General features: G+C 41.2%; 1 protein-coding gene across 1 annotated transcript in view; it reads left to right on the top strand.

The window, feature by feature from the left end:
• The window catches only part of ABCA13 (ATP binding cassette subfamily A member 13), a 409,559-nt gene that overhangs the window by 301,126 nt on the left and 80,856 nt on the right, over window positions 1–27,577 (top strand). The window contains exons 55-57 of the mRNA XM_055589635.1: window positions 445–698; window positions 6,062–6,254; window positions 8,938–9,047. Coding sequence (XP_055445610.1) covers window positions 445–698; window positions 6,062–6,254; window positions 8,938–9,047 — 557 coding nt within the window. The remainder of the gene's footprint in view (window positions 1–444; window positions 699–6,061; window positions 6,255–8,937; window positions 9,048–27,577) is intronic.

The raw sequence follows: 27,577 nt of genomic DNA, 5'->3' as shown, positions 1-27,577 counted from the left end.
GTTAACATTCTCACCCCAACAGTGTAGGAGGGTTCCTTTTCTCCACACCCTCTTCAGCATTTGTAGACTTCTTGATGATGGTCATTCTGACTGGTGATATCTCATTGTGGTTTTGATTGGCATTTCTCTAATACTTAGCAATGATGAGCATCTTTTTATGCCTTTTGACCATCTCTATGTCTTCTTCAGAGAAATGTCTCTTTAAGTCTTCTGCCCAGTTTTTGATTGGGCTGTTTGATTTTTGGTGTTGACCTAAAAGCCTTTTTTTTGGATTTTCTATTGTCCGTGAACCACACTAGTAGAGACAACTCATTGTGAACAGCCGTGAGTTTACATTATAAGGGAACACTGGACGGTATTGGCTGTAAGATAGGTAATTGATGGTTTTGTATGTCTTCTTTATGAAGAGCTCTCACTTTGATTTCTCTTTCTTTCACTGCACAGAATTTACAGAACATCTATGACGTCCTCAAGTGGGTCTTCACTATTTTCCCTCAGTTCTGCCTGGGTCAGGGGCTGGTAGAACTCTGTTACAATCAGATCAGGTACGACCTGACCCATAACTTTGGCATTGACCCCTATGTGAGCCCATTTGAGATGAACTTCCTGGGCTGGATCTTCGTGCAGTTGGCTGTACAAGGCTCGGTCCTTCTCCTCCTGAGGGTGCTGCTTCACAGAGACCTCTGGCTGCAACCCAGGTACGTCCTGCAGGGCTCGTCCTTGATGGAACTAGTGTCTGAATAAAGATGGAGCAGCAAATCCATCCTAGAGGTTGCGGGACAAGAAACATTCTGAACAGTGTCATACCCACATCTCATAGTTAGGATTTTATAGTTTTTGTTTGCTTTGTTTTTTTTTTTTTTTTTCTTTTTATTGGTGAGTTACTGACATTAGGAAGGGGAATGCCAAAAGAAAAGGTGTCAACCTGTGAGATAATCAACCCAATTCTTTAGTCACCTTAATGAATTTTACTTCTTAAAATTGCTCAGTTTTCCTCTTACTCTGATTGTAGCATCTAGGGTGAATTCAGTTGGTCCCATAACATACTCTGGACTTCCCCGGTGGCTCAAATGGTAGAGAATCTGCCCGCAATGCAGGAAACCCTGATTGGATCCCAGGGTTAGGAAGATCCTCTGGAGAAGGAAATGGCAACCTGCTCCAGTATTCTTGCCTGGGAAATCCCATGGACAGAGGAGCCTGGTGGGCTACTGTCCATGGGGTCTCAAAGAGTTGAACATGACTTAGCGACTAACACTTTCACTTTCATAACATAATATCATTTTGTGGCAAAATAGCATCAACTCCTAAATGCAGGTGTGTAAGAAAGTCAGTGCTGATAACCACTTGCCCTTTGCCAGATCCTCTTGTTCAGTTCAGTTCAGTTGCTCAGTCATGTCTGACTCTGCGACCCCATGAATCGCAGCACGCCAGGCCTCCCTGTCCATTACCAACTCCTGGAGCCTACTCAAACTCATGTCCATTGAGTCGGTGATGCCATCCAGCCATCTCATCCTCTGTCATCCCCTTCTCCTCCTGCCCTCAATCTTTCCCATCATCAGGGTCTTTTCCAATGAGTCAACTCTTCGCATGAGGTGGCCAAAGTATTGGAGTTTCAGCTTCAGCAGGACTGATCATCGGAAGGACTGATGTTGAAGCTGAAACTCCAATACTTTGGCCACCTCATGCGAAGAGTTGACTCATTGGAAAAGACCCTGATGCTGGGAGGGATCCTCTTGTTATTAGCACTAAAGATATTTTATTTAATTAATATTATTCAATAATGATGCTGATAATGTCCTCCTCTTTGTTAGGTGAGAATGAAAGTCAGTAGCCCAAGGGGTGTATGTGTATATGATGTGTGCTGTCCACGTGAGTTTCTGTGTGCCCATGTCCACACAAACACATTCTTATACCTGCATCTCTATATTCTCAATAGGATCATAAGTGGTTTTGCAAGGACATGTGACATATTGACAGATAACACATTTCAAGTATTAAGCAAGGAGTGTACTTTCTTATGTAGGGTCCACAATGGCATGTCTCTCCCTTTGTAACCCTCGTGGCCTTAATCTGTGGACTTGCTCTAAGAAAGGGATCCTTCATGGAGAAAGTACTAATTAGGACTATATCACAGGAGAAACTGTTAAATATTATAGACCTAGTATTAACAATCCATGATGATTTCCTTATAGACTATCCCCCCCTCAGTCATTTCATCAACATACTTCCTTTAGAATCTGCTAAAGTGGAGAACCATTTGAATACCCATCACGAAGCTCTCTTGAGTTGGCCACAATCCCTCTGGAATCTGTAGATTTCCAATACTGGCAGAGTTTGAAATAGAATTCTGTGTGCTCTTCAAATGTAATTGGTCCTGTGTTCGGCCCTCCATTGCTGCTACTGCTACTGCTAAGTCGCTTCAGTTGTGTCTGACTCTGTGCGACCCCATAGATGGCAGTCCACTAGGCTCCTCTGTCCCTGGGATTCTCCAGGCAAGAACACTGGAGTGGGTTGCCATTTCCTTCTCCAATGCATGAAAGTGAAAAGTGAAAGTGAAGTCACTCAGTTGAGCCCAACTCTTAGCGACCCCATGGACTGCAGCCTACCAGGTTCCTCCGTCCATGGGATTTTCCAGGCAAGAGTACTGGAGTGGGGTGCCATTGCCTTCTCCATCGGCCCTACATAGTTTAATGTATTTTAAAACCTATTTTGTAGAAACCCCTTCAGCAGATTTCAGGGTATTAAATCCTCCTGCAGCATCAAAAGAATTTTCTGTAAAGACTTTGGGTGTTACCTTTACCTGGAACCCCATGGACTGCATCATGCCAGGCTTCCCTGTCCATCACCAACTCCCAGAGCTTGCTCAACTAATGTCCATCAAGTCATTTGATGCCATCCAACCATCTCATCCTCTGTCGTCCCTTTCTCCTCCTGCCTTCAGTCTTTCCCAGCATCAGGGAATTTTCAAATAAGTCAGTTCTTCATGTCAGGTGGCCAAAGTTTTGGAGTTTCAGCTTCAGCATTAGTCCTTCCAATGAATATTCAGAACTGATTTCCTTTAGAATGGACTGGTTGGATCTCCTTGCAGTCCAAGGGACTCTCAAGAGTCTTCTCCAACACCACAGCTCAAAAGCATCAATTCTTTGATGCTCAGCTTTCTTTATGGTCCAATTCTGACATCCATACATGACCACTGGAAAAACCATAGCTTTGACTAGAGGGACCTTTGTTGGCAAAGAAGTGTCTCTGCTTTTTAATATGCTGTCTTGGTTGGTCATAGCTTTTCTTCCAAGGAGCAAGTGTCTTTAAATTTCATGGCTGCAGTCACCATCTGCAGTGATTTTGGAGTGGAAAAGTAAAAGTGAAACCAAATATTAGAATAATGTCCTTGTTATCTGCAGTAAATAGTCAATATTTGTTGTTCTTTGTCATTGTGAAGGTTACAGAATCCAGCAATTAAATATAACTTAGATATTAGTTACCTGTCAGTCCATTATGAATGACAGTGACCTGACCAAATTAATATGGATTTTAAAACCATATTAAAACCAGATCTAACCAGGTCACTAATCACTGCCTGAAAGCTAAGTCCAAGGTTCTCAGCCAGGCCCTTCAAGTCTGGCAGCTCATGCTCAGGGACGCTCCATGTGATGTCCCTTCTGTCTCTACCTGTGACATTGGCCCTGATCTCCAGTCTGGGCTGGTCCTTTGCCAGGATTGCCTTCCTCATCTCCAGGACCCTCCCTGTAGGTCCTCCTGCCTCTCCGGCCCAGCATGACGTCCTGCCAGTGTTTCTATTACAGCTTGCATCTACCATCAGGGCCGTCAGTGTTGTTTTAACGTGTTTGTTCCTCTCCTCTACCTGACTCTATAAATTCCTTGTGCAGGAAACATTTTACACTGTTGTAGTGAATTCCTGGAAAGAATAGGAACACCCTACCCTCTGCATCTGGGCAGACAGTTCCTGCAGCCCCTCCTAAGTGTACTGTCTCCCGCCTGACCTTGGTGCTGGTTCCCCACTGCCCTTCCCCACCCGGCGCCTGCTTATAGCCTGCAGTCCCTCTGTCAGCCCCTGTTGTCTGCCCAGACCCAGGACCACATCAGAACCTGCGCTCCAGCCACACACGAATCAGGTTGGGTGGGCTTTGATTATGGGGTGGGGGGAGGTCCCTGTTTGTTGTCTCTCTGGTCTGGAGGCAGTTTCTGCTCTCTATATCCCAGTTGCCGGCTGGGTCTGAGCAGCCACATGGCCCAGGGCAGCGTCTCCCTTCTGATATCAGCTGCACTAAATCCCTGCAAAGACCCGCTGCACCAACGCCCACCAGGCTCCTTCCTCTTGACACAGATGCGGTTTTTCATGATGGTCAGTTGGAGGATGGCCAGGCAGCTCGTTTCTGAGTACAGGGGTATGAACTGCATGTTGTGTTGTGGGGAGGAGGCCAACGGGCAGTGACCTCACTCAGAGCCCCCCACCCACCAGATCCACTTGAGATGAAACTAGTAGACGTGCTGGAGCCCTGAGCCCTGAGAGCAGATGCTCTGACCTGAGACCAGGCAGCAGGCGCAGAGCTGCCCGGGTGATGCTAATGAGGAGATGGTCGGAACTGCTGATGGGTCTTGGAAACAGGAAGGGATTAGGTGACGTGTGTCCTGGTGGAGTGATAGACAGCCTCTGGATGACCAGACTAGGCTGAAGGGCCATGGAACGCACCCTCACCTGGGGAAGGGTGCCCGACAGTCAAGGAGAAAGTGTCAAATTCAGTGAATGTTCGTAAATTGAACACAGCCGCGTTACCTTCCCCTAGTCAGTAGCACCTGAAGTCCCCTCAGAACCCCTTGTCAGTCAGTCCCACTCTGTTTTCTGTTCAGTCCCTAAGTCATGTTTTTGCAGCCCCATGGACTTCAGCACACCAGGCTTTCCTGTCCCACTCTATAGATGGATTCATTTCTTATGCTTTTGAATGTTATATAAAATCCATCATATAACACATACTCCTGCACGTGTAGCTGTATTTTCTAATCATCTATGTTGTGTGTTGAGAAACTTATATGTTTTTCCAGTGGTGATTTCAGGTATGGAAAAAATAGTACAGGGAAAGGGGCTGGGGGCACTGGGGTCTAGCTCTAGATATTTTATTGTATTTTTAATACTTTTTAAATTTTAAAATAGCTTAAGAAACTCATAAGAAATAGCAAAATCAGTCCAGAGAAATTCTATGACCCCTTCACCCAGCTTCTCCCAACAATACTGTGATAGTATAATAACACAGTACACTACAATATTACATTGATAAAACCAGGAAATTGATGTGGGTACAATGCTATCTCAGTGATCTGTACTCATTTAGTTACTAAAATATTGGCTTATTACAATTTGCAGAAATTGAGATTTACTCGAAAGGCAAAATGCACCAGAAAAGAAAATCATAAAGATTAGAAAGTGAGCTGGCTCAGATTTAGGGAAAAAAATCAGAGGCAAGAGTTAGCTTTGTGCTCATCTGACAGGTGTCTGTCGAGTGCCTCCCATGTTTTCTTTTACACAATCCAGCGCGTGCTGCAGAACTGTAGCACTGGGGACTTTCATGTATAATCTAGTTTATCAAAGGGCTTGTTTGCTCCAGGGCTTCCCTGCTGACTCAGATAGTAAATAATCCACCTGTTAATGCAGGAGACCCAGGATCAATCCCTGGGTTGAAAAGACCCCCTGGAGAAAGAACTGGCAACCCACTCCAGTATTGCTGCCTGGAGAATTCCATGGACAGAGGAGTCTGGCAGGCCATAGCCCATGGGGTCTCAGAGTCATACACAACTGAGCAACTAACTCTTGGCTTCACTTGCTCAAAGTGGTCAGACTAGTTGATTTCTTACAACTTTGTGATAAATTATTTGTCCTTTGGCACAAAAGTCTGGCGTGACTTTATTGTTCATAAAATCAGCAAGTGGTTTGAGTTTGGTGTCCATCCATGTCACCCTTTGGATGAACTCTGACCTTTCTTTTCCCCTCGATTCTTCCGGCCCATTTCCCAGTGGTGAATTAACTCTGAATTATCTATCCTCCCAGGGGCCACTCTGCCATTCAAGGCACAGTCACATCTTCCAAGGACATAGATGTTGAAAAAGAGCAAGTGAGGGTGCTGAAAGGCAGAACCAGCAGAGACACTCTGGTACTGTACAACCTCAGTAAGAATTACAGGGGCTTCTTCAAGAGCATGACTGCCGTGCAAGATATCAGTTTGGGCGTACGCAGGGGAGAGGTAAGAGACTTCTACCTGTACCTTTTCTGCTGCAAACAGACCTCAGTCTAATTGTTGATCTGCTCATGTTATTCTCAGAATATCTGACTTCACAACTGAAAGCATCTGCACATTTTAGGAATCTCTCCTGGATCTGTATAGAGAGTCGGTTGACTTTCCCTAGTGAAAACTCTGCTGATTGATTGATGGGGTTTATTCTCTTTCATAATTTAAAAAATTTAAGTGATCAAGGTTGGTGTTGTTCAGTTGCTAACCCATGGACTGCCCACCAGGCTCCTGTGTCCATGGGATTCTCCAGGAAAGAACACTGGAGTGGGTAGACATTCCCTTCTCTAGGGGATCTTCCCAACCCAGGGATTGAACTTGCATCTCCTGCTTGGCCGGCGGGTTCTTTACCAGGGAACCACCAGGGAAGCCCAAGTGACCCAGGACTTTTCATTGTTGTTTGGGTTACAGGGTGACCCTCCATTGAGTGCAAATATTTTATAAATCCGATTAATTAAGGAAAACACTTCTAACTCCTGTTTGAACTTCAGTACTCTTTAAGTGGCCAATTAAGCCATCTAGTAAAATGTTATTCTGAAAAAGTAAAAACACTCACACACCACAGCTAGCTTAGAGTTGTTTTTCATGAACGTGGCATTAATTCTAGTAGAAATGTTTTTTCTGAACTGACAGAAGCCACGTAAATTGTTCCTGATGCGTGCTTAATGCATAAAGGGAAGTCAGTTCTGAAAGTGATTACTTTTAATTAACTGTTAAAAATAAATGACAGTATCTTGCATTCATGTTCCAAGCTTCTGAGGAATTCAAAGTAGGTTATATGGTTATCTGATTGGCATCCAAGCTCTGCTGTGAGTGGATCTGAGGTAGAGAGGAGCTGAGGGATGATGGATCCGTGTCTAACCAGGGACATGGCACCCTGCACTGAGGTGTGCAGTCAGACAGGACAGATGTTAAACAAGTGTTTTTTTGCAGGGTTTGTGTTTTCTGCTCAACTCTAAGACTAGTATTGTGATTTTTGCCATCTTATCAAACTATTTTTTTTACCCTCGCTTAAAAAGAAAAAACTTCCATTTTGCTATTCTCCATGGCTTCCATGGTTGCTCAGTGTAAAGAACCTGCTTGCCAGTGCAAGAGATATAGGTTCAATACCTGGGCTGGGACTGACTCCCTGGAGGAGGAAGATCCTCTGGAGGAGGAAATGGCCTGCTCCAGTATTTTTGCCTGGGAAATCCCATGGACAGAGGAGCCTGGTGGGCTACAGTCCATGGGATGTCAAATCAGACATGACTGAATGACTAACCAACAGCTCCTTCTCTGTGATAGATCTAAAGAGTAAGAAAAAAACCTTGAAAAATGTCCTGAGAGAAATGCTCCAGATATCTGAAATGGTCCAGGATGCATTCATCTTGGGATTCTGTTCACTAGGCTTTTTTTTGAGCATCTGAGTTTAATGACTTAGATGTAAAGAATTGTGCAAAAGCCTACGGAAAACACCGAGATGACTATGCTGTGCCCCTTTCCCTCCAGGAATTAATAATTGGGCAGGCTATGGGAGGTCATAAACAGTGCCCAGTGTGATGTAACAGCAGATCAAGGTTGAAAGGCGCCGAGTGAAGTGAATGGCCTCAGAGCCGTAAGTCTAGAGATGGCGGCCCCACGGCCAGGGTGGAGCCTGAGAGCAGGGAAGGGGGAATAGGCGGAGTGGGGAGGCAGGAGTGTGAGAAAGGAAGGCTCCAATAAACTTCAGCCTCAGCCCGGAGGGTAGAATGTGCTCGAATTACCTGATGGTTTTGTACCTGGGGCAGTGCTCAGGTGTGGTCTGGCTGACATGAGTGACGGGACAGCACAGATCTGCAGCAGGATGGCCCCATGTTTCAGAGGGTAGAAGAGACCCAGGTAAGGTGGGGAAAACATAGGTGTTGAAGCAGACTGCTCCCAGAGCTACAAAATAGGGCTCTGTGCTAATTAAGTGGGCTCAGCCACAGGAAACCCAGGATTCAGGGAGCCAGCAGTGGCCAGACATTGGGAAACAGTTGTCCTGGAAGGAGGTCAGTAAGGATAAGCATCTCGGCTTCCACCACAGCATCTCCAGCTAAGAATAGCCTAGGTTCAAAGTAGAGACTGGGCTGCAAAAGACAGCAGGGCCGTGTTCCACACAGAATATGACAGAGTGAAGCAGGAAAAGGTGACCTGATGCTGAGTGTGATCATATGGAAATAGAGGGCTTTCTTCACTAGTTGTCAGGGTTAGGCCATCATCAGAGTTAGAGGACAGAGAGAGATTCAGAGACAGAAGAAGGCACTGGGATAGTCATGACTATGATGACGTGACTCCTAAAAATCCTGTGCTAACCGGAGGGACACAGGAACCTGTGATGTGGGCCCCTGTCTTATCAGACAGGATTCAGCATAATTTGTGGTAATTGCACTTACTTGTCATGCTCTTTCATTTTCCAGACATGAATATATTGTCTGTGAATTAATGCTGAAATTATACCGCTCAAATGTCACAGTGATTTCAGAAGTACTGTGTGAGCTATAAAGTGCTTTATACACTTATTTTATGATTGTAAAAGGCTACAAATAATACAAACCAAAAGTAGCACAAAAGTAGTTGAAAGCAAGTGCTGTTTCTGATGTAATTTTGATTTTATGGTCTGTTTCTTTTCTGCCTTCAGTGCTTTGGGCTTCTTGGGGTGAACGGGGCTGGGAAAACCACCACTTTCAAAATGCTGACTGGGGACCTGCCTCCAAGCTCGGGACACGCCGTCGTCAGGATTCCCATGGGGTAAAGTCCACGTTCCATCATGTTATTGCCTGTAGAGATGATCATCAAATCTAGAGAATCCCAGCCTCCCCCCATCCTGTGCTCTAAAGTCAGAGGAGGTCATTGGCCTCCAAATTTATTTCCAGTGACCACTGCTCACAAGAGGGGAAAAAGGCCTCTAAGAGGGAATGAAATGGACTTGATGTTTCCAGCCAGAGGATGGTGAAAGCAGCCCAGGGCCACCCTCTTCCAGCAGTGATGCTGGCTGCTCTGCCCCATGGAAGCCGGGTGGGTGGGAGTGGCCGGGGCCGGGTTCTTCTGCTTTGCCACGGACGGGGTGGAGCTTCAGATGGCTCACTGCAGTGCAGGGGCTGGCAGGGCGGGGTAGTTTCATTTGTTTTACCCCCAGACTTTGCCTTTCTGGCAGTTCAGCAGTTTTCCGTCGGTCCCATCTGTGTGCCATGCGTATGTGTCCTAATAACCCTTTAGCTGTTCCCCACGCCCACCCTGTACCCTGCTCTTCTGAGCATCAGTGCTGTGCGACAGGTCCCAGCACATATCCTTCTGCTTTTCCTGCTAGAGCGAATTAATTGTAACTTGATAACAGATTTCAGAAATCTCTCATGGAACTGACATAAAGAACACGACAGGCATTGTGATACATTCTCTGAGGGTCATTGTGTAAATAGCCACCAACTTCTCAGTTTCATAGTCTGTCTACCAGGAATCCTAGACTTATCTCTTAATAGACTTGGAAGTAATTTGCTTGAGATTTTTATATATAGGTTCAAATAAATTCATGGAAAAAATTTCAAAAATATCATAAGTACTCATTAATTAGCTAATTTTTTTTTTTTTTGCATTGACAAATAGTTATCATCCATCTATGACGTGCCAGGCACGAGGAGAACAGAAATTCTTCCTCTAATCCTAAAATCCAGTGTTAATATTTGTATGTCTCCTGCTCGTTGTTTAAACATACACAGGTGTCCATGTGTATGTATCTACTTTTATCACTTTCTGCATATGTGTAGGCATGTCAAGTGTAGGTGATTAAATATGTGGGGAGAATCATATTTTAAAATCAGACACGATTATAAAGATCATTGTGTAGACTTCACCTACACTTATTCCATGAACATTTCATAATCCTCTTCAGCAATAGTTATTAAAGGGTTTAATTTTTCACAAGCCTGGTGGGCAGGCAATTTCATTGTTAGATTGATTTGCATTTCTTTAATTACTCATGAACTTGACAGAGTGCTTTCCCCGTATTTATCTGTTGCCTAGGGTTTCTTTCTGCCAATCACCTGTCATGACTATGGTTCTTTTTTATAAGGTTGTCTTTTTTACTCATTAATAATGTAAGAGTTTTTAATATATTCAACTGGCAATATATTCACATATTCAATATCTTCAACGTGCTTTATATGTTTCAAGTATTACCTGTTAGTGGTTCCTTGTATTTTAATTTTGTTATAGACATTCTCAGTTTTGATAAGACAGTTTTTTCTTTTATTCCTTTGTTATTTCTTCCTTTTTGAGTCTCAGGAAATTCTCTTTCTACTATGATAAAGCTATTTTCTTTTCAGAGGCTTCTTTTCTACATTCATGTTTATTATTTGCATGGAGTCTATATTTGAACATATAATCTGATTTTTTTTCCAGTCCAAGATTCCAGTTCCAGTTTGTCTAAGGCCACCTTCACAGCCATGTGTCTTTTGTCTGTCTTCTTCTTTGCACCGAGTTCGCAGCTAGGCTGGGACTCGCTTTACCTTCTTCTGTTTCAGATGTATACTGGTGAGTTGGTCCCACCTGACTGTCTTCCTAGTTTTTCATTTCCAGAATAATCTGGACTACTTTGGTACCTTTATGAGTTATCATTTTTAGAATCATTTTGGTAACTTGTATAAAAGTGTCACAATATTTGAATCTTGATTGGAATGGAGTCAAATTTATTTTATACTTTGAAGAGATTTACATCTCTATGATAGTTTGTGTTCGTTATCCTTAACTCTGGTACAGAGCCATGCATTCAGGTCATTTAAAAAAGCCTTGTTTACTTGTTTTGCACTTTTCTCTGTAGAATCCTTGCATATCTGTTTTAGATCTGCAGTGAATTTGTCTTCATCAGGAGGTAATTCATCTCTTGAAAGTGAAAAGTGTTAATTGTGTCAGATTCTGTGCAGTCCTGTGGACTGTAGCCTCCTAGGCTCCTCTGTCCGTTGAATTCTCCAGGCAAGAGTACTGGAGTGGGTTGTGATTTCCTTCTCCAGGGGATCTTCCTGACCCAGGGATTGAACCCATGTCTCCTGTGTCTCCTGCATTGCAGATGGATTCTTTACCCACTGAGTCACCTATATAGTAGTATATATGTCAATCCCAAACTTCTAATTTATCCCCCCCCAACCCTTACCATTAGTTTCTTATGTCTGTGGATCTATATCTGTTTTGCATATAAGTTATTTTTTTCAATGTAGAGAAAAAATGTAAAGCTGTTTTCACAATTCACACTGGAGTTTTGACTTTATATTGCATTTATATTAATAGATTAACTTGAAAATAACTGGTATGTGAATGTTTGTCTTTTCTGCAAACCTTCTATATTTTCCATTCATTGAAACAAATCTAATTCCTTTTAAAAAGTATTTTATTCCATCCAGAATACAATGTTTATCCTAGTAATTCATGAAAATCTTCCGTTTCTCCTATAGTAATGCTTCTGATTCCTATTTCCTTTTTGCTTTCCCTAAAACCATTCAGGCAATGTTCAATGGTAGTGTTATCTTACTAACCTAATAATAGTGTTTCTTTTTATTTTTTCCCTCCTCTATTTTTTTTCTTCCAACTTTATTGAGATATAATGGACACACAGTATCATTTTATAAACCTGTGTTAAATTTAAGGAGTACAGCATAATGGTGTACATGTATCATGGAATGGCTTACGTATATCATGATATTATTATCACAAATTTAGTGATCATTGATCATCTCGTATAGATATAAAAGAAAGAGAAAATTATATTTTCTGTGCGATGAGAATTCTTAAGTTGTCTTCTCTTAACCACCGTCATGTATAGCACACAGCGGTGCTAATTGTATTCATCATGTTGTACATTTACATCCCTAATACTTATTTATCTTATAACGGCAAGTTCGTACCTTTTGGCTGCCCGCATCAGATTCCCCTTCCTGCCATTCCTGCCTCTGGTGACCCAAATCTCATCTCTTTTTCCATGAGTTTGTCAGTCTGAAGTATAATTGACCTGTAGCACTATGCTAGCTCCTGGTGTGCAGCACATCGATTAGCTCTTTCCGTACATTATGGCGGTATCACCAGGGTGATCTAGTTACCATCTGTCAGCACACGCAGTTATGATGTTATTATAGACTATATTCTCCACACTGAACATTTCATCCCTGTGACATATTTATGTCACAAATAAAAGATTGTCGATTATCAATCTGTCCTTTTATTTCTGCAGCACACTCTTTTGTCAGGAATTTAAATATTTTCTTATTTGTTAAATTTCATACATCATTTAAACTTACGATTCATAACAAAACTAGTTGTTTTGTTAAAAAAAAATCTGATGTTAAATCCGTACTATTAATTTGTCATTGTTTAGTCATTCGGTCATGTCTGACTCCTTGCGACCCCTGGGACTGGGTTCCTCTGTCCATAGGGTTTCTCAGGCAAGAATACTGGAGTGGGTTGCCGTTTCCTTTTCCAGGGGATCTTCCCGATCCCCAGGGAGCGAACCTGCGTCTCCTGCATTGGCAGACAGCTTATTTACTGCTGAGCCACCATGGAAGCCCTACTGTTAAGTTACTTCTATTTTTTTGTTATTTTGACAACAAAATATTTCTCTCTTCCATGAACCTATTTACTTTATTTCTTATTTTTTTAAAATCAATTCTTATTGAAGTATAGTTGATGTACAAAGCTGTGCTAGTTTCAGGTATACAGCAAATTGATTCAGTTATACATATAGTCACTATTTTTTATACTGTTTCTATGTAGGTCACATTACAGAGTATTGAGTAGAGTTCCCTTATTAGTACGTCCTTATTAGTTAACTGTTTTATACATAGTAGTATATATTTATCAATCCTGATTTTCCAATTTATCTCTTTCCCACCTTCCCGTTTGGTAATCATAAATTTTTTCTACATCTATGACTCTATTTCTGTTCTATAACCTATTTACTTAATTTAAAATTTTAAGTACCTACATGGAGTTATAACTATGATCATCTTAATATTTGTATTTTTCCTCCCTCTGTACCTGTATAGTTGTGATTTTTTTCTGTTAAATTGTCTTTGTACTTTCCAGACTATGACTGTTTTATTTTAAAAAGAACGAAATATTGAATTTACATAGTAATTCAAATGTTTTTCAGTTTCCAAATTTATTAAATTTTGTCATTTTTTTTTAACAAAGTCACAGATCAGTTTATTTTACCAAAGTTTAAAATCAATATTTAAAAAATAGATCTTCCATTTTATTTTGCTTCAGCTGAGAAAATCACACACCAGTTTTTCTAATTAATACCTTCTAAAAAATTCTTGTTTTTAATATTTTATTTTTAAACTCTTTATTTTATATTGGAGTATAGCTGGTTAATAATGCTGTGAGAGTTTCAGGTGCACAGAAAAGTTACTCAGCCACCCTTCCCCAGACTCCCCTCCCAGCCAGGCTGGCACATAACACTGAGCTGAGTTCCCTGTGCTATACAGTAGGTCCTTGTTGGTTATCCATTTTAAACATAGCAGTGTGTACATGTGGCTCCCAAACTCCCTAGCTATCCTTTCCCTCCATTCTCCCCACCACCCCCAGCAAGCCTAAATTCATTCTCTAAGTCTCTGTTTTGTAGATAAGTTCATTTGTATATTTTCTTTTTAGTCCGCATTGAGTTCATTTGTATAATTTCTTTTTAGTCTGCATTAAGGGATGTCATGTGATGCTTCTGCTTCTCTGTCTGACTTCACTCACTATGACAATCTCTAGGTTAAATTTTTTCATTTTTATTAGCCTTTCCATCGTACTTTTCTCAGTTTAGTTATGTTGTTTTATTTCTAACTTGATTTGAATGAATTTTAAAATATTTTTCTTTAAATAAATTATCAAACCAAGTCTATAAATATGTTTCTTTGTACAGATTTATTTTAACCCTAAAAATTTCATAAGTGATATTATTGCTGTCATTGCTCTGTACATAATATACATAATTTTGATTTCATCTTTCCAAAATTCACTTAGAAGGATATTTATACTATCTCAAAATCTTGTGTTTCTTGGTTTAATGTATTTTTTTAAATGTCTTTAAAAATTTTTAATTGAAGTTATAGAAAAGAACATTTCAATGAATTTTTACAAAAGTGAAATACTTTTGTAATCTGTGTCTCTCTCAAGAAACTGTTTAGGACTTTTGTTCAGTAGCTCAGTTGTAGCCAACTCTTTGCAACCCCATGGACTGCAGCACACCAGGCTTCCCTGTCCATCACCAACTCCTGGAGTTTGCTCAAACTCATGTCCATTGAGTTGGTGTTGCCATCCAACCATCTCTTCCTCTGTCATCCCCTTCTCCTCATACCTTCAATCTTTCCCAGCGTCAGGGTCTTTTCTAATGAGTTGGCTGTTTGCATCAGGTGGCCAAAGTATTGGAGCTTCAGCTTCAGCTTCAGCATCAGTCCTTCCAATGAATATTCAGGACTGATTTCCTTTAGGATTAACTGGTTTGTAGTCAAGTGACTCTCAAGAGTCTTCTCCAGCACCACAGTTCAAAAGCAGAAATTCTTCAGTGCTCAGCCTTCTTTATGGTCCAACTTTCACATCCATACATGACTACTAGGAAAACCATAGCTTTGACTATATGGATCTTTGTTGGCAAAGTAATGTCTCTGCTTTTTAATTAATGCTGTCTAGGTTTATCTTAGCTTTTCTTCCATGGAGCAAGCATCTTTTAATTTCATGGCTGCAGTCACCATCTGCAGTGATTTTTGAGCCCAAGAAAATAAAGTCTGTCAGTGTTTCCATCGTTTCTCCATCAGTTTGCCATGAAGTGATGGGACCAGATCCATGATCTTCGTTTTTTGAATGTTGAGTTTTTCATTCTCCTCTTTCACTTTCATCAAGAGGCTCTTTGGGTTTTCTATGTAGAGGATCATGTCATCTGCAAACAGTGAGAGCTTTACTTCTTCTTTTCCAATTTGGAGTTGCCAGTCCAGGTTCGATGCACGATACTGGATGCTAGGGGCTGGTGCACTGGGACGACCCAGAGGGATGGAATGGGGAGGGGGGAGGGAGGAGGGTTCAGGATGGGGAACACATGTATACCTGTGGCGGATTCATTTTGATATTTGGCAAAACTAATACAGTTATGTAAAGTTTAAAAATAAAATAAAATAAAAAAAAAAAAGAGGCTCTTTGGTTCCTCTTTGCTTTCTTCCATAAGGGTGGTGTCATCTGCATATCTGAGGTTACTGATATTTCTTCCAGAAATCTTGATTCTCGCTTGTGCTTCATCCAGTCTAGCATTTCCCATGATGTACACTGCAAACAAGCAACGTGACAATATACAGCCTTGACGTACTCCTTTTCCAACTTGGAACCAGTCCGTTGTTCCATGTTTGGTTCTAACTGTTGCTTCTTGACCTGTATGCAGGCTTCTCAGGACACAGGTGAGATGGTCTGATAGTCCCATCTTCATAGGACTGTACCCCTTAAATCCCTATCCAGTCATTTTTCCCCTTCAAAGGTAACTCCAATTATATTTTTTTAAATGTAAATTAGTATATTATTATAAGGCAAGCTTTTATCACCAAGACTCTGACCACGACCCAGAACTTTGGCAGGTAACCCAGAAGCCAGTGTGCCTGCCCTGTACCAGCAACATCCCCTCTATGTAGAGGATCCTGTGTGGCTTTATCTCCTGAGATTGCCCTGGACACAAGCTTTTAGACTTGCTCATTTGTAAAGATCTCATAGGACTTTTCAGACCCTCAGTCTACAGATCCCCTCTTCCTTTCTTTCTTTTCTTTCTAATCTGCCTTTGATCCTGGGCCGTTGGATTTGGAGAGAGCTGCCTGTGGATCACACGATTGCATACAAATTATGTGGCCTGTTGTGATGCTCTGTCCTGTTTCTTACAAGTTGCTGCTGGGTCCAGAGTTATAATCAGTCTTTGGGTCTGTCCTTTGGCACAAGTAAGCAGGAGGTAGTATTTTCGTTTTTGATTTTTCATCAGGAAGCATATAATATTTGGTCTTGTCACCTTTTTTGATGCCTAATGCCAAGGTTAATGCATTAATTCATTGGAGATTGCAAAATGGTTATGTATTAACTTGTCATTTTGTTTTCATTTACTAACTGGAATAATTTTATAAGTAGTTTCTGTTCCTATATTTTATTTCACTACCCAGAGGTATATTTCACATAAAAAAAGAACAGATAAATGCTTGCTTTTGTTTTTCGTTTCTATCTATCTATTCGGTTTTCAAGATAATCAGTTCATTCCAATCACCCTGAGAGGTAAAAGATTAGGAGTTGTTTGCTTGTTTGTATTTGGTTGTATTATTCTAATTTTATTCTGATAGATTTAGAAGATATCAGACATTTACTTGTGCTTCATTATTCCTTTCACTTCTTAAGATGGCATTTTTCCTACCTCTCCCCATTCCTCCAGTCTGGCTTCCTTATCCTTTAACTAGGAATGATGTTCTTAGATGTCGAAGATTCAGAGAGGTCTGATATCCAGCAGCTGGTGTGCACTCCTCATGCAAGGACTGTTCCCATTCTTGGCTTCTGTGAGGACAGTTAGAGACCTGAAATCATATCTGTCTTACTCCAAAGACTGTATGTCCAATTGTTCTGCCATCTATTGGCTCTTGTTTGCTTTGTTGTTTTTAATTTAATTTTTGCTTTATGTTATAGTTGATTTGTATTGGCTCTTAACTGTTACAATCATTGCTGTCTGTGGACAGAGACTGCATTAAACTTTGGTGAGTCTGTGACAATTGATTAAAAAGTCAGTATTTGTAACTAATTATGTTCAAGAACAGAGAATAGAAAGAACTGGTAAGTTGAGTGAGTGAGTGAGGTCTGTGGAGGTAGGGTTGTAGATCCCAGTTGGCACCCCGAAAGGGAACCAAGCCCTGTGCACCTGAGGCTCTCGGGTGGTGTGTCGCTCATTTTGCTATGCAGCCATACAAGTGAAAGTGCTTTTGCTGATTCTGTGGTGCCCTTTCCCCTCCAGTTTCTCTGTTTACACGTGCATGTGCGCTCAGTTGCTCAGCTGTGTCCCAGTCTCTGTGACCCCATGAACTGTAGCTCACCAGGCTTCTCTGTCCATGGTGATTCTCCAGGCAAGAATGCTGGAGTGGGTTGCCAGTTCCTTCTCCAGGGAATCTTCCTGACATAAGGATCAAACCTGAGTCTCCTACATTGGCAGGTAGATACTTTGCCATGGATCTACCAGGGAAGACCCAAATAGCACAATATTACTGCTTATCTGAACAAGAGGTACGCTTGTGCTCAGTAGCTAAGTATATATGGCCAAAAGGATCAGAATTTCAAAAGAAAACTAAAGTATGTGGTTCATTTTATCAGCCCTGCAAGGCTGACTCTCTTCTTAATAATCCCATTCCATCATTTGTCAAGTAATTGGAAAATGAAATTCAAATAGCTGATCTTGAAAGGAAGAATAAATTTACATCCTTATAATGGTCTGTAAGACCCTTATTATGCTACATATCTGTATAATTAGTTTAATTATAACTAGGTCACACTTGCATTCATTTTATTTTTAACCTTGATTATTTGTAATGTTAATTGTACATTGGTATTCAAGGGAGTAAATGGATAATTAGAACACAATGGAATTTTTAACAATTTAGGGAGTTGGTATATACCTTTTATGCCTAGGAAGCTCATAATTTAACTGTTACCTAATTGAAACACAGCAATTCATTCATTTGTTAGATTAGGGCTCCTTTGGCCTCTCCTTTGAAATTATATTATCAGAAACAGTTGTGTTTTCCAATTTATTAATTTTTGTGATTCAGTTCAGTTCAGTTCAGTCACTCAGTCCTGTCCGACTCTTTGCACCCCCATGAATTGCAGCATGCCAGGCCTCCCTGTCCATAACCAACTCCCAGAGTTCACCTAAATTTGTGTGCATCGAGTTGGTGATGCCATCCAGCCATCTCATCCTCTGTCGTCCCCTTCTCATCCTGCCCCCAATCCCTCCCAACTTCAGAGTCTTTTCCAATGAGTCAACTCTTCCCATGAGGTGGCCAAAGTATTGGAGTTTCAGCATTAGCATCAGTCTTTCCAAAGAACACCCAGGACTGATCTCCTTTAGAATGGACTGGTTAGATCTCCTTGCAGTCCAAGGGACTCCCAAGTCTCAAGGGACTCTCTTCTCCAACACCACAGTTCAAAAGCATCAATTCTTCAGCGCTCAGCCTTCTTCACAGTCCAACTCTCACATCCATACATGACCACAGGAAAAACCATAGCCTTGACTAGACGAACCTTTGTTGGCAAAGTAATGTCTCTGTTTTTGAATATGCTATCTAGGTTGGTCATAACTTTCCTTCCAAGGAGTAAGTGTCTTTTAATTTCATGGCTGCAATCACCATCTGCTGTGATTTTGGAGCCCCCAAAGAATAAAATCTGACACCGTTTCCACTGACTCCCCATCTATTTCCCATGAAGTGATGGGACCAGATGCCATGATCTTTGTTTTCTGAATGTTGAGCTTTAAGCCAACTTTTTCACTCTCCTCTTTCACTTTCATCAAGAGGCTTTTGAGTTCCTCTTCACTTTCTGCCATAAGGGTGGTGTCATCTGCATATCTGAGGTTATTGATATTTCACCTGGCAACCTTGATTCCAGCTTGTGCTTCTTCCCGCCCAGTGTTTCTCATGATGTACTCTGCATGTAAGTTTAATAAGGAGGGTGACAATATACAGCCTTGATGTACTCCTTTTCCTATTTGGAACCAGTCTGTTGTTCCATGTCCAGTTCCAACTGTTGCTTCCTGACCTGCATATAGGTCTTTTAAGAGGCAGGTCAGGTGGTCTGATATTCCCATCTCTTTCAGAATTAGCCACTAGAGAAGCCCAAACTTGAGAATATGATGTGATTGTTATGATTTGGTTTAAAGCGTTAGGAGCTCCTGGTATAATGGCAGCAATCACTAAGTGGAAGACTGCAGGCCAAACCCCACCCGCCCTGTCCTTGGTTGAGCACAGTGTTCAAGTGCTGACCAGCTCCGTGTCATGGGCTTGGCTTCCTCCACCTTATCTCATAATTGTAACAACCTTGAGAGGAGGTTGTTGCCCTAATTTGAGGGAGAAAGAAGCTGAGATTCAGAGGACTTGAGCGGAGGACAGAAGGCAGACTCCCCGGGAGGAGCAGAGGACTTGAATCCATGCTCATAACATATGGTCAGCAAATAACTGATGGTTGGAATCTAGGCCCATTAATGGGACAGCAGGCCAACAGGAGACTGAGGTGCTGACTCCGAGCCCAGCTGGCCTGACCTGGTCCCTCCTGGAATCAGCTCAGATTTGGAGGCTTCTCAGCAGGTGTAAATCAGCTCTGGAAAAGGACACTGTGCATTGCTGAATGTGTTTATGTCATATCCTGTCAGCATTGTGGAGGCTGTGCCATTTTTTTTGCTGGTCCTACTGATAGATGATTAAAGTAAAAGATAAAAGATAAAGTTAGTCACTCAGTCGTGTCTGACTCTTTGTGACCCCGTGGACTGTAGCCCACCAGGCTCCTCTGTCCATGGAATTCTCTAGGCAATAAAACTGGAGTGGGTTGCCATTCCCTTTTCCAGGGGATCTGTCCAACCCAGGGATCGAACCCATCGACTCTTTTTACGTAGTGGAGAAAAGGAAAATCCTGTTTCCATTTTTCCTTTCAGTTCACCTCTCTTATCTGTTCTTGATCCTAAGATCAACTTCCTTTTCCACACCCTAATCATTCTGATCCCAATGATAACTTCTGATCCCAATAATAACTGTATGTAGTTCTACATGCCATATATGCTTCCCAGGTGGTGCTTCTGGTTGTTGTTCAGTCACTCAGCCATGTCTGACTCATTGTGACCCCATGGACTACAGCACACCGGGACTCCCTGTCCATCACCAACACCCGGAGCCTACTCATGTTCATCGAGTCAGTGATGCCATCCAACCATCTCATCCTCTGTCATCCCATTCTCATGCCTTCAATCTTTCCTAGCATCGGGGCCTTTTCCAATGAGTCAGTTCTTCACCAAAGTATTGGAGCTTCAGCTTCAGCATCTGTCCTTCCAATGAATATTCAGGATTGATTTCCTTTAGGATTGATTGATTTGATTTCCTTGCTGTCCAAGGAACTCTCAAGAGTTTTCTCAAACACCATGGTTCAAAAGCATCAATTCTTCAGTGATCAGTTTTCTTTATGGTCCAATTCTCACATCCATACATGACTAGTGGAAAAACCATAGCTTTGACTATATGTACCTTGTCATCAAAGTAATGTCTCTGCTTTTTAATATGCTGTCTAGGATGCTCATAGCTTTTCTTCCAAGAGGCAAGCGTCTTTTAATTTCATGGCTGTGATCACTATCTGCAGTGATTTTGGAGCCCCCCCAAAATAAAGTCTGTCACTGTTTCCATTGCTTCCTGTCTATTTGCCATGAAGTGATGGGACCAGATGCCATAATCCTGGTTTTTTGAATGTTGAGTTTTAAGCCAGCTTTTTCACTCTCCCCTTTCACTTTCATCAAGAGGCTCTTTATTTCCTCTTTGCTTTCTGCCATAAGGGTGGTGTCATCTGCATATCTGAGCTTATTGATATTTCTCCTGGAAACCTTGATTCCAGTATGTGCTTCATCCAGCCCTGCATTTCATATAATGTACTCTGCATGTGATTTAAATAAGCAGAGTGACAATATACAGCCTTGATGTAATTCTTTCCCAGTTTGAACCAGTCTATTGTTTCATGTCCAATTCTAACTGTTGCTTCTTAACCTGCATACATGTTTCTCAGGAGGCAGGTGAGGTGGTCTGGTATTCTTATCTCTTAAAGAATTTTCCACAGCTTGCTGTGATCCACAAAGTCAAAGGCTTTAGCATAGTCCATGAAGCAGAAGTAGATGTTTCTCTGGAATTCTCTTGCTTTTTCTTTGATTCAACAGATGTTGGCAATTTGATCTCTGGTTCCTCTGCCTTTTCTAAATCCTGCTTGAACATCTGGAAGTTCACGATTTACTTACTGTTGAAGCCTGGCTTGGAGAATTTTGAGCATTACTTTGCTAGCACGTGAGATGAGTGCAATTGTGCAGTAGTTTGAACATTCTCTGGCATTGCCTTTCTTTGGGATTGGAATGAAAACTGATCTGTTCCATTCCTGTAGCCACTGCTGAGTTTTCCAAATTTGCTGGCATATTGAGTGCATACTTTAACAGCATCATCTTTTAGGGTTTGAAATAGCTCAGCTGGAATTCCGTCACCTCCACTAGCTTTGTTCGTAGTGATGCTTCCTAAGGCCTGCTGACTTCACATTCCAGGATGTCTGGCTCTAGGTGAATGATCACACCATTGTGATTATCTGGGTCATGAAGACTCTTTTGTATAGTTCTCCTGTGTATTCTTGCCACATTTTCTCAATATATTTTGCTTCTGTTAGATCCATATATTTTCTGTCCTTTATTGTGCCCATCTTTGCATGAAATGTTCCCTTGATATCTAATTTTCTTGAAGAGATCTCTAGTCTTTCCCATTCTGTTGTTTTCCTTTTTTTTTTTTTTTTAGCACTGATCGCTAAGGAGATCTTTCTTATCTCTCCTTACTATTCCTTGGAATTCTGCATTCAGATGGGTATATCTTTACTTTTCTCCTTTTCTTTTTGCTTCTCTTCTTTTCTCAGCTATTTGTAAGCCCTCCTAAGACAACCATTTTGCCTTTTTGCATTTCTTTTTCTTGGGGATGGTTTTGATCACCACCTTCTGTAGAATGTCATGAACCTCCATTGATTGTTCTTCAGGCATTCTGTCTATCAGATCTGATACCTTGGAAACTATTTGTCACTTCCACTGTATAATCATAAGGGATTTGATTCAGGTCATACCTGAATGGTCTAATGGTTTTCCCTACTTTATCAATTTAAGTCTGAATTTGGAAATAAGTACTTCATGATCTGAGCCACAGTCAACTCCCAGTCTTGTTTTTGCTGACTGTATAGAGCTTCTCCATCTTTGGCTTCAAAGAATGTAATCAGTCTGATTTTGGTATTGACTATCTGGGGAAGTCCATGTGTAGAGTCTTCTCTTGTGTTGTTGGAAGAGGGTGTTTGCTATGACCAGTGCACTCTCTTGACAAAACTCTATTAGCCTTTGCCCTGCTTCCTTTTGTACTCCAAGGCAAAACTTGCTTGTTATTCCAGGTATCTCTGTACTTCCTACTTTTGCATTCCAGTCCCCTATGATGAAAAGAACATCTTTTGGGGATGTTAGTTCTAGAAGGTCTTGTAGGTCTTCATAGAACCATTCAACTTCAGCTTGTATGGCATTACTGGTCAGGGCATAGACTTGGATTACTGTAATATTGAATGGTTTTCCTTGGAAACACAGAGATCATTCTGTCGTTTTTGAGACTGCATCCAAGTACTGCATTTCGTACTCTTTTGTTGACTATGATGGCTACTCCATTTCTTCTAAGGGATTCTTGCCCACAGTAGTAGATATAATGGTCATCTGAATTAAATTCACCCATCCTGCTCCATTGTAGTTAACTAATTGCTAAAATGTTGATGTTCACTCTTGTCATCTCCTATTTGACCACTTCTAATTTACCTTGATTCATGGACCTAATATGCCAGGTTGCTATGCAATATTGTTCTTCATAGCATCGGACTTTACTTTCACCACCAGTCACATCCACACCTGGTCACTGTTTCCACATTGGCTCAGCCTCTTCATTCCTTCTGGAGCTATTTCTCTGCTCTTCTCCAGAAGCATATTGGGCACCTACTGACCAGGGGAGTTCATCTTTCAGTTTCATCTTTTGTCTTTTCATACTGTTCATGAGGTTCTCAAGGCAATAATGCTGAAGTGGTTTGCCATTCCTTCCCCCAGTGGACCACGTTTTGTTAGAACACTCCACCGTGATCCATCTGTCTTGGGTGGCCCTACATGGCATGGCTCAGTTTCATTGAGTTAGACAAGGCTGTGATCCATGTGATCAGTTTGGTTAGTTTTCTGTGATTGTGGTTTTCATTCTGTCTGCCTTCTGATGGATGAGGATAAGAGGCTTGTGGATGCTTCCTGATGGGAGGAACTGGCTGTGGGGTATACCCAGTCTTGCTCTGATTGGCAGGGCCATGCTAGGTAAATCTTTAATCCTTCCCTCCCTGTAGTTGGCCTGAGGTCAAACTGTGGTAGGGACAATGGTGGAAGTCCTGTAATCAAATCCCACTGGGCTTCAAAGTCAAATTCCCCAGGGGTTCTCAGTCCCTTTGCCAGATCAGGTGGGAAATCTGCTGTGGGCCCTAGAACTTTTGCAAAAGTATGAGAACTTTGGTATAATTGTTCTCTAGTTTGTGGATTGTCTGCTCAGTAGCTTTATGGTGGGGCTAATGGCGATCTCTTCCAAGAGGACTTATGCCAAATGCCATGTCTCCCAGGTCTGCTGCAGCCAGAGCGCCTGTCCCCTTGGCAGGCCACTGATGACCCATGCCTCTGCAGGAGACACTCAAACACTCAAAGGCAGGTCTGACTCAGTCTCTTGTGGGGGGTCACTGCTCCTTTCCCTGGGTCCTGGTGCATACAAGGATTTTGTCTGCCCCCTCCAAGCGTCTCTGGTGGATATGAAGCTTGATTCTAAACACGATTGTACCTCTCCTAGCATCTTGCTGGGGCTTCTCCTTTACCCTTGGATACAGGGTATCTTTTTTCAGTGGGACCAAACATTCTCTTGTCAATGGTTGTTCAATAGCTAGTTGTGATTTTGGTGTTCTCACAGGAGAAGATGAGTGCACTTAGTGGTAAAGAATCGCCTATATATTTATATATTGCATGTTAAGTATGTTTTTTATATAAAATATATATTAGACATGTTAAATATATATATTTAAATATTCCTTTCAGAAAGATATATACCAAATTTTATCTTTCTCAGATATAAATACACTTAAATTATAATACTTATATGAATATTTATATACTGGTAATGAATTTTTAAATTTTTTTGATAAAACTCCGATACTGTCATTCACACTTTAGAAAGTGAACAGACTGTCCACAAAAATAGTTTGGAGACTTGAAGAGTTTGCACTTAAAAAAAATGTAGGTCTGATTAGCCTGTATAAACTTCTCTGGCAACAGTAGTTAACTTTTAACCTCCCACTCAAAAACTTTACCAGTGCAATTATTCCCTACTACTAGTACCATGGTGATCATATCACCAAATTTTCCTGAGATCAGTGTTTAATGTTTCTCTTAGAAACCTAGAAATACTGCAAATATATATATAAACATTCATTAGTCAATGGCGAATTATTTATTTTTTAAAAAAATTATTTATTTTAATTGGAGGCTAATTACTTTACCATATTGTGGTAGTTTTTGCCATACATTGACATGAATCAGCCATGGGTGTACATGTGTCCCCCATCCTGAACCCCTCTTGCAACTCCTTCCCCATCCCATCCCTCAAGGTCATCCCAGTGCACCAGCCCTGAGCACCCTGTCTCATTCATCAAACCTGGACTGGCAATCTGTTTATACATGTTTCAGTGCTGTTCTCTCAAATCATCTTGCCCTCGCTTTCTCCTACAGAGTCCAAAAGTCTGTTCTTTACATCTATGTCTCTTTAGCTGTTTCACATACAGGGTCATAATTACCATCTTTTAAAATTCCATGTGAAGTGAAGTGAAGTGAAGCTGCTCAGTCGTGTCCGACTCGTTGCAACCCTGTGGACTGTAGCCTACCAGGCTTCTCCATCCATGGAATTTTCCAGGCAAGAGTACTGGAGTGGGTTGCCATTTCCTTCTCCAGGTGATCTTCCCGACCCAGGGATCGAACCCGGGTCTCTCAAGTTGTAGGCAGACGCTTTACCCTCTGAGCCACCAGGGAAGCCTTTAAATTCCATATATATGCATTAATATACTGTATTGGTGTTTTCCTTTCCGACTTACTTCGCTGTATATTATAGGCTCCAGTTTCATCCACCTCATTAGAACTGATTTAAATGCATTCTTTTTAATAGCTGAGTAATATTCCATTGTGTATATGTACCACCACTTTCTTATCCATTTGTCTGCCAATGGACGTCTAGGTTGCTTCCATGTCCTAGCTGTTGTAAATAGTGCTGCAATGAACATTGGGGTACATGTGTCTCTTTCAATTCTGGTTTCCTTGATGTGTATGCCCAGCAGTGGGATTGCTGGGTCGTATGGCAGCTCTATTTCCAGTTTTTTAAGAGATCTCCACACTGTTCTCCATAGTGGCTGTAAACTAGTTTTCATTCCCACCAACAGTGTAAGAGGGTTCCCTTTTATCCACACCCTCTCCAGCATTTATTGTTTGTAGACTTTTGGATAGCAGCCATTCTGACTGGCGTGAGATGGTACCTCATTGTGGTTTTGATTTGCATTTCTCTGATAATGAGTGATGTTGAGCATCTTTTAATGTGTTTGTTAGCCATCTGTATGTCTTCTTTGGAGAAATATCTGTTTAGTTCTTTGGCCCATTTTTTGATTGGGTCATTTATTTTTCTGGAATTGAGCTGCAGGAGTTGCTTGTATGTTTTTGAGATTAATTGTTTGTCAGTTGCTTCATTTGCTATTATTTTCTCCCATTCTGTAGGCTGTCTTTTCACCTTGCTTATAGTTCCCTTCATTGTGCAGAAGCTTTTAAGTTTAATTAGGTCCCATTTGTTTATTTTTGCTTTTATTTCCATTACTCTGGGAGGTGAGTCATAGAGGATCCTGCTGTGATTTACATCAGAGAGTGATTTGCATTATGTTTTCCTCTAGCAGTACTTTGCCTGGACAATCCCATGGATGGAGGAGCCTGGTAGCCTGCAGTCCATGGGGTCGCGAAGAGTCAGACACGACTGAGCAACTTCACTTTCACTTTTCATTTTCATGCATTGGAGAAGGAGACGGCGACCCACTCCACTTGCCTGGAGAATCCCAGGGACGGGGGAGCCTGGTGGCTGCCGTCTATGGGGTTACACAGAGTCAGGCATGACTGAAGTGACTTAGCAGCAGCAGCAGCAGGTGTTTTATAGTTTTTTGTCTTACATTTAGATCTTTAATCCATTTTGAAGTTTTTGTGTGTATGAAAGTGTTAGAAAGTGTTCTAGTTTCATTCTTTTACAAGTGGTTGACCAGTTTTCCCAGCACCACTTGTTAAAGAGATTGTCTTTTCTCCATTGTATATTCTTGCCTCCTTTGTCAAAGATAAGGTGTCCATAGGTGTGTGGATTTATCTCTGGGCTTTCTGTTTTGTTCCATTGATCTATGTTTTTGTCTTTGTGCCAGTACCATACTGTCTTGATGACTGTAGCTTTGTAGCATAGTCTGAAGTCAGGCAGGTTGATTCCTACAGTTCCATTCTTCTTTATTAAGATTGCTTTGGCTATTTGAAGTTTTTTGTATGTCCATACAAATTGTGAAATTATTTGTTCTAGTTCTCTGAAAAATACCATTGGTAGCTTGATAGGGATTACATTGAATCTATAGATTGCTCTGGGTAGTATACTCATTTTGACTATATTGATTCTTCTGATCCATGAACATGGATCCATTTATTTGTGTCCTCTTTGATTTCTTTCATCAGTGTTTTATAGTTTTCTATATATAAGTCTTTTTTTCTTTGTGTAAGTGAAGTTGCTCAGTCATGTCCGACTCTTTGCAACCCCTTGGACTGTAGCCTACCAGGCTCCTCTGTCCATGGAATTTTCCATGCAAGAGTACTAGAGTGGGTTGCCATTTCCTACTCTTTGTTTCATTAGGTAGATTTATTCCTAAGTATTTTATTCTTTTTGTTGCAATGGTGAATGGAATTGTTTCCTTAATTTCTCTTTCTTTTTCTCATTGTTAGTGTATAGAAATGCAAGGATTTCTGTGTGTTAATATTATATCATGCAACTTTACTATATTCATTGATTAGCTCCGGTAATTTTCTGGTGGAGTCTTTAGGGTTTCTATGTAGAGGATCATGTCATTTGCAAACAGTGAGAGTTTTACTTCTTATTTTCTAATCTTGATTCTTTTTATTTCTTTTTCTTCTCTGATTGCTGTGGCTAAAACTTCTGAAACTATGTTGAATAGTAGTGGTGAGACTGGGCACCCTTGTCTTGTTCCTGACTTTAGGGGAAATGCTTTCAATTTTTCACCATTGAGGATAATGTTTGCTGTGGGTTTATCATATATGGCTTTTATTATGTTGAGGTATGTTCCTTCTATTCCTGCTTTCTGGAGGGTTTTTTTTTTTTATCATAAATGGATGTTATTATTGAGATAATCACATGGTTTTTATC

The sequence above is a fragment of the Bubalus kerabau genome, chromosome 8 (genome assembly GCF_029407905.1).
Source record: "Bubalus kerabau isolate K-KA32 ecotype Philippines breed swamp buffalo chromosome 8, PCC_UOA_SB_1v2, whole genome shotgun sequence".
Lineage (NCBI taxonomy): Eukaryota > Metazoa > Chordata > Mammalia > Artiodactyla > Bovidae > Bubalus > Bubalus kerabau.
Note: the sequence above shows the minus strand (reverse complement) of the source record. Positions and strands in the feature narration are given on the sequence as shown.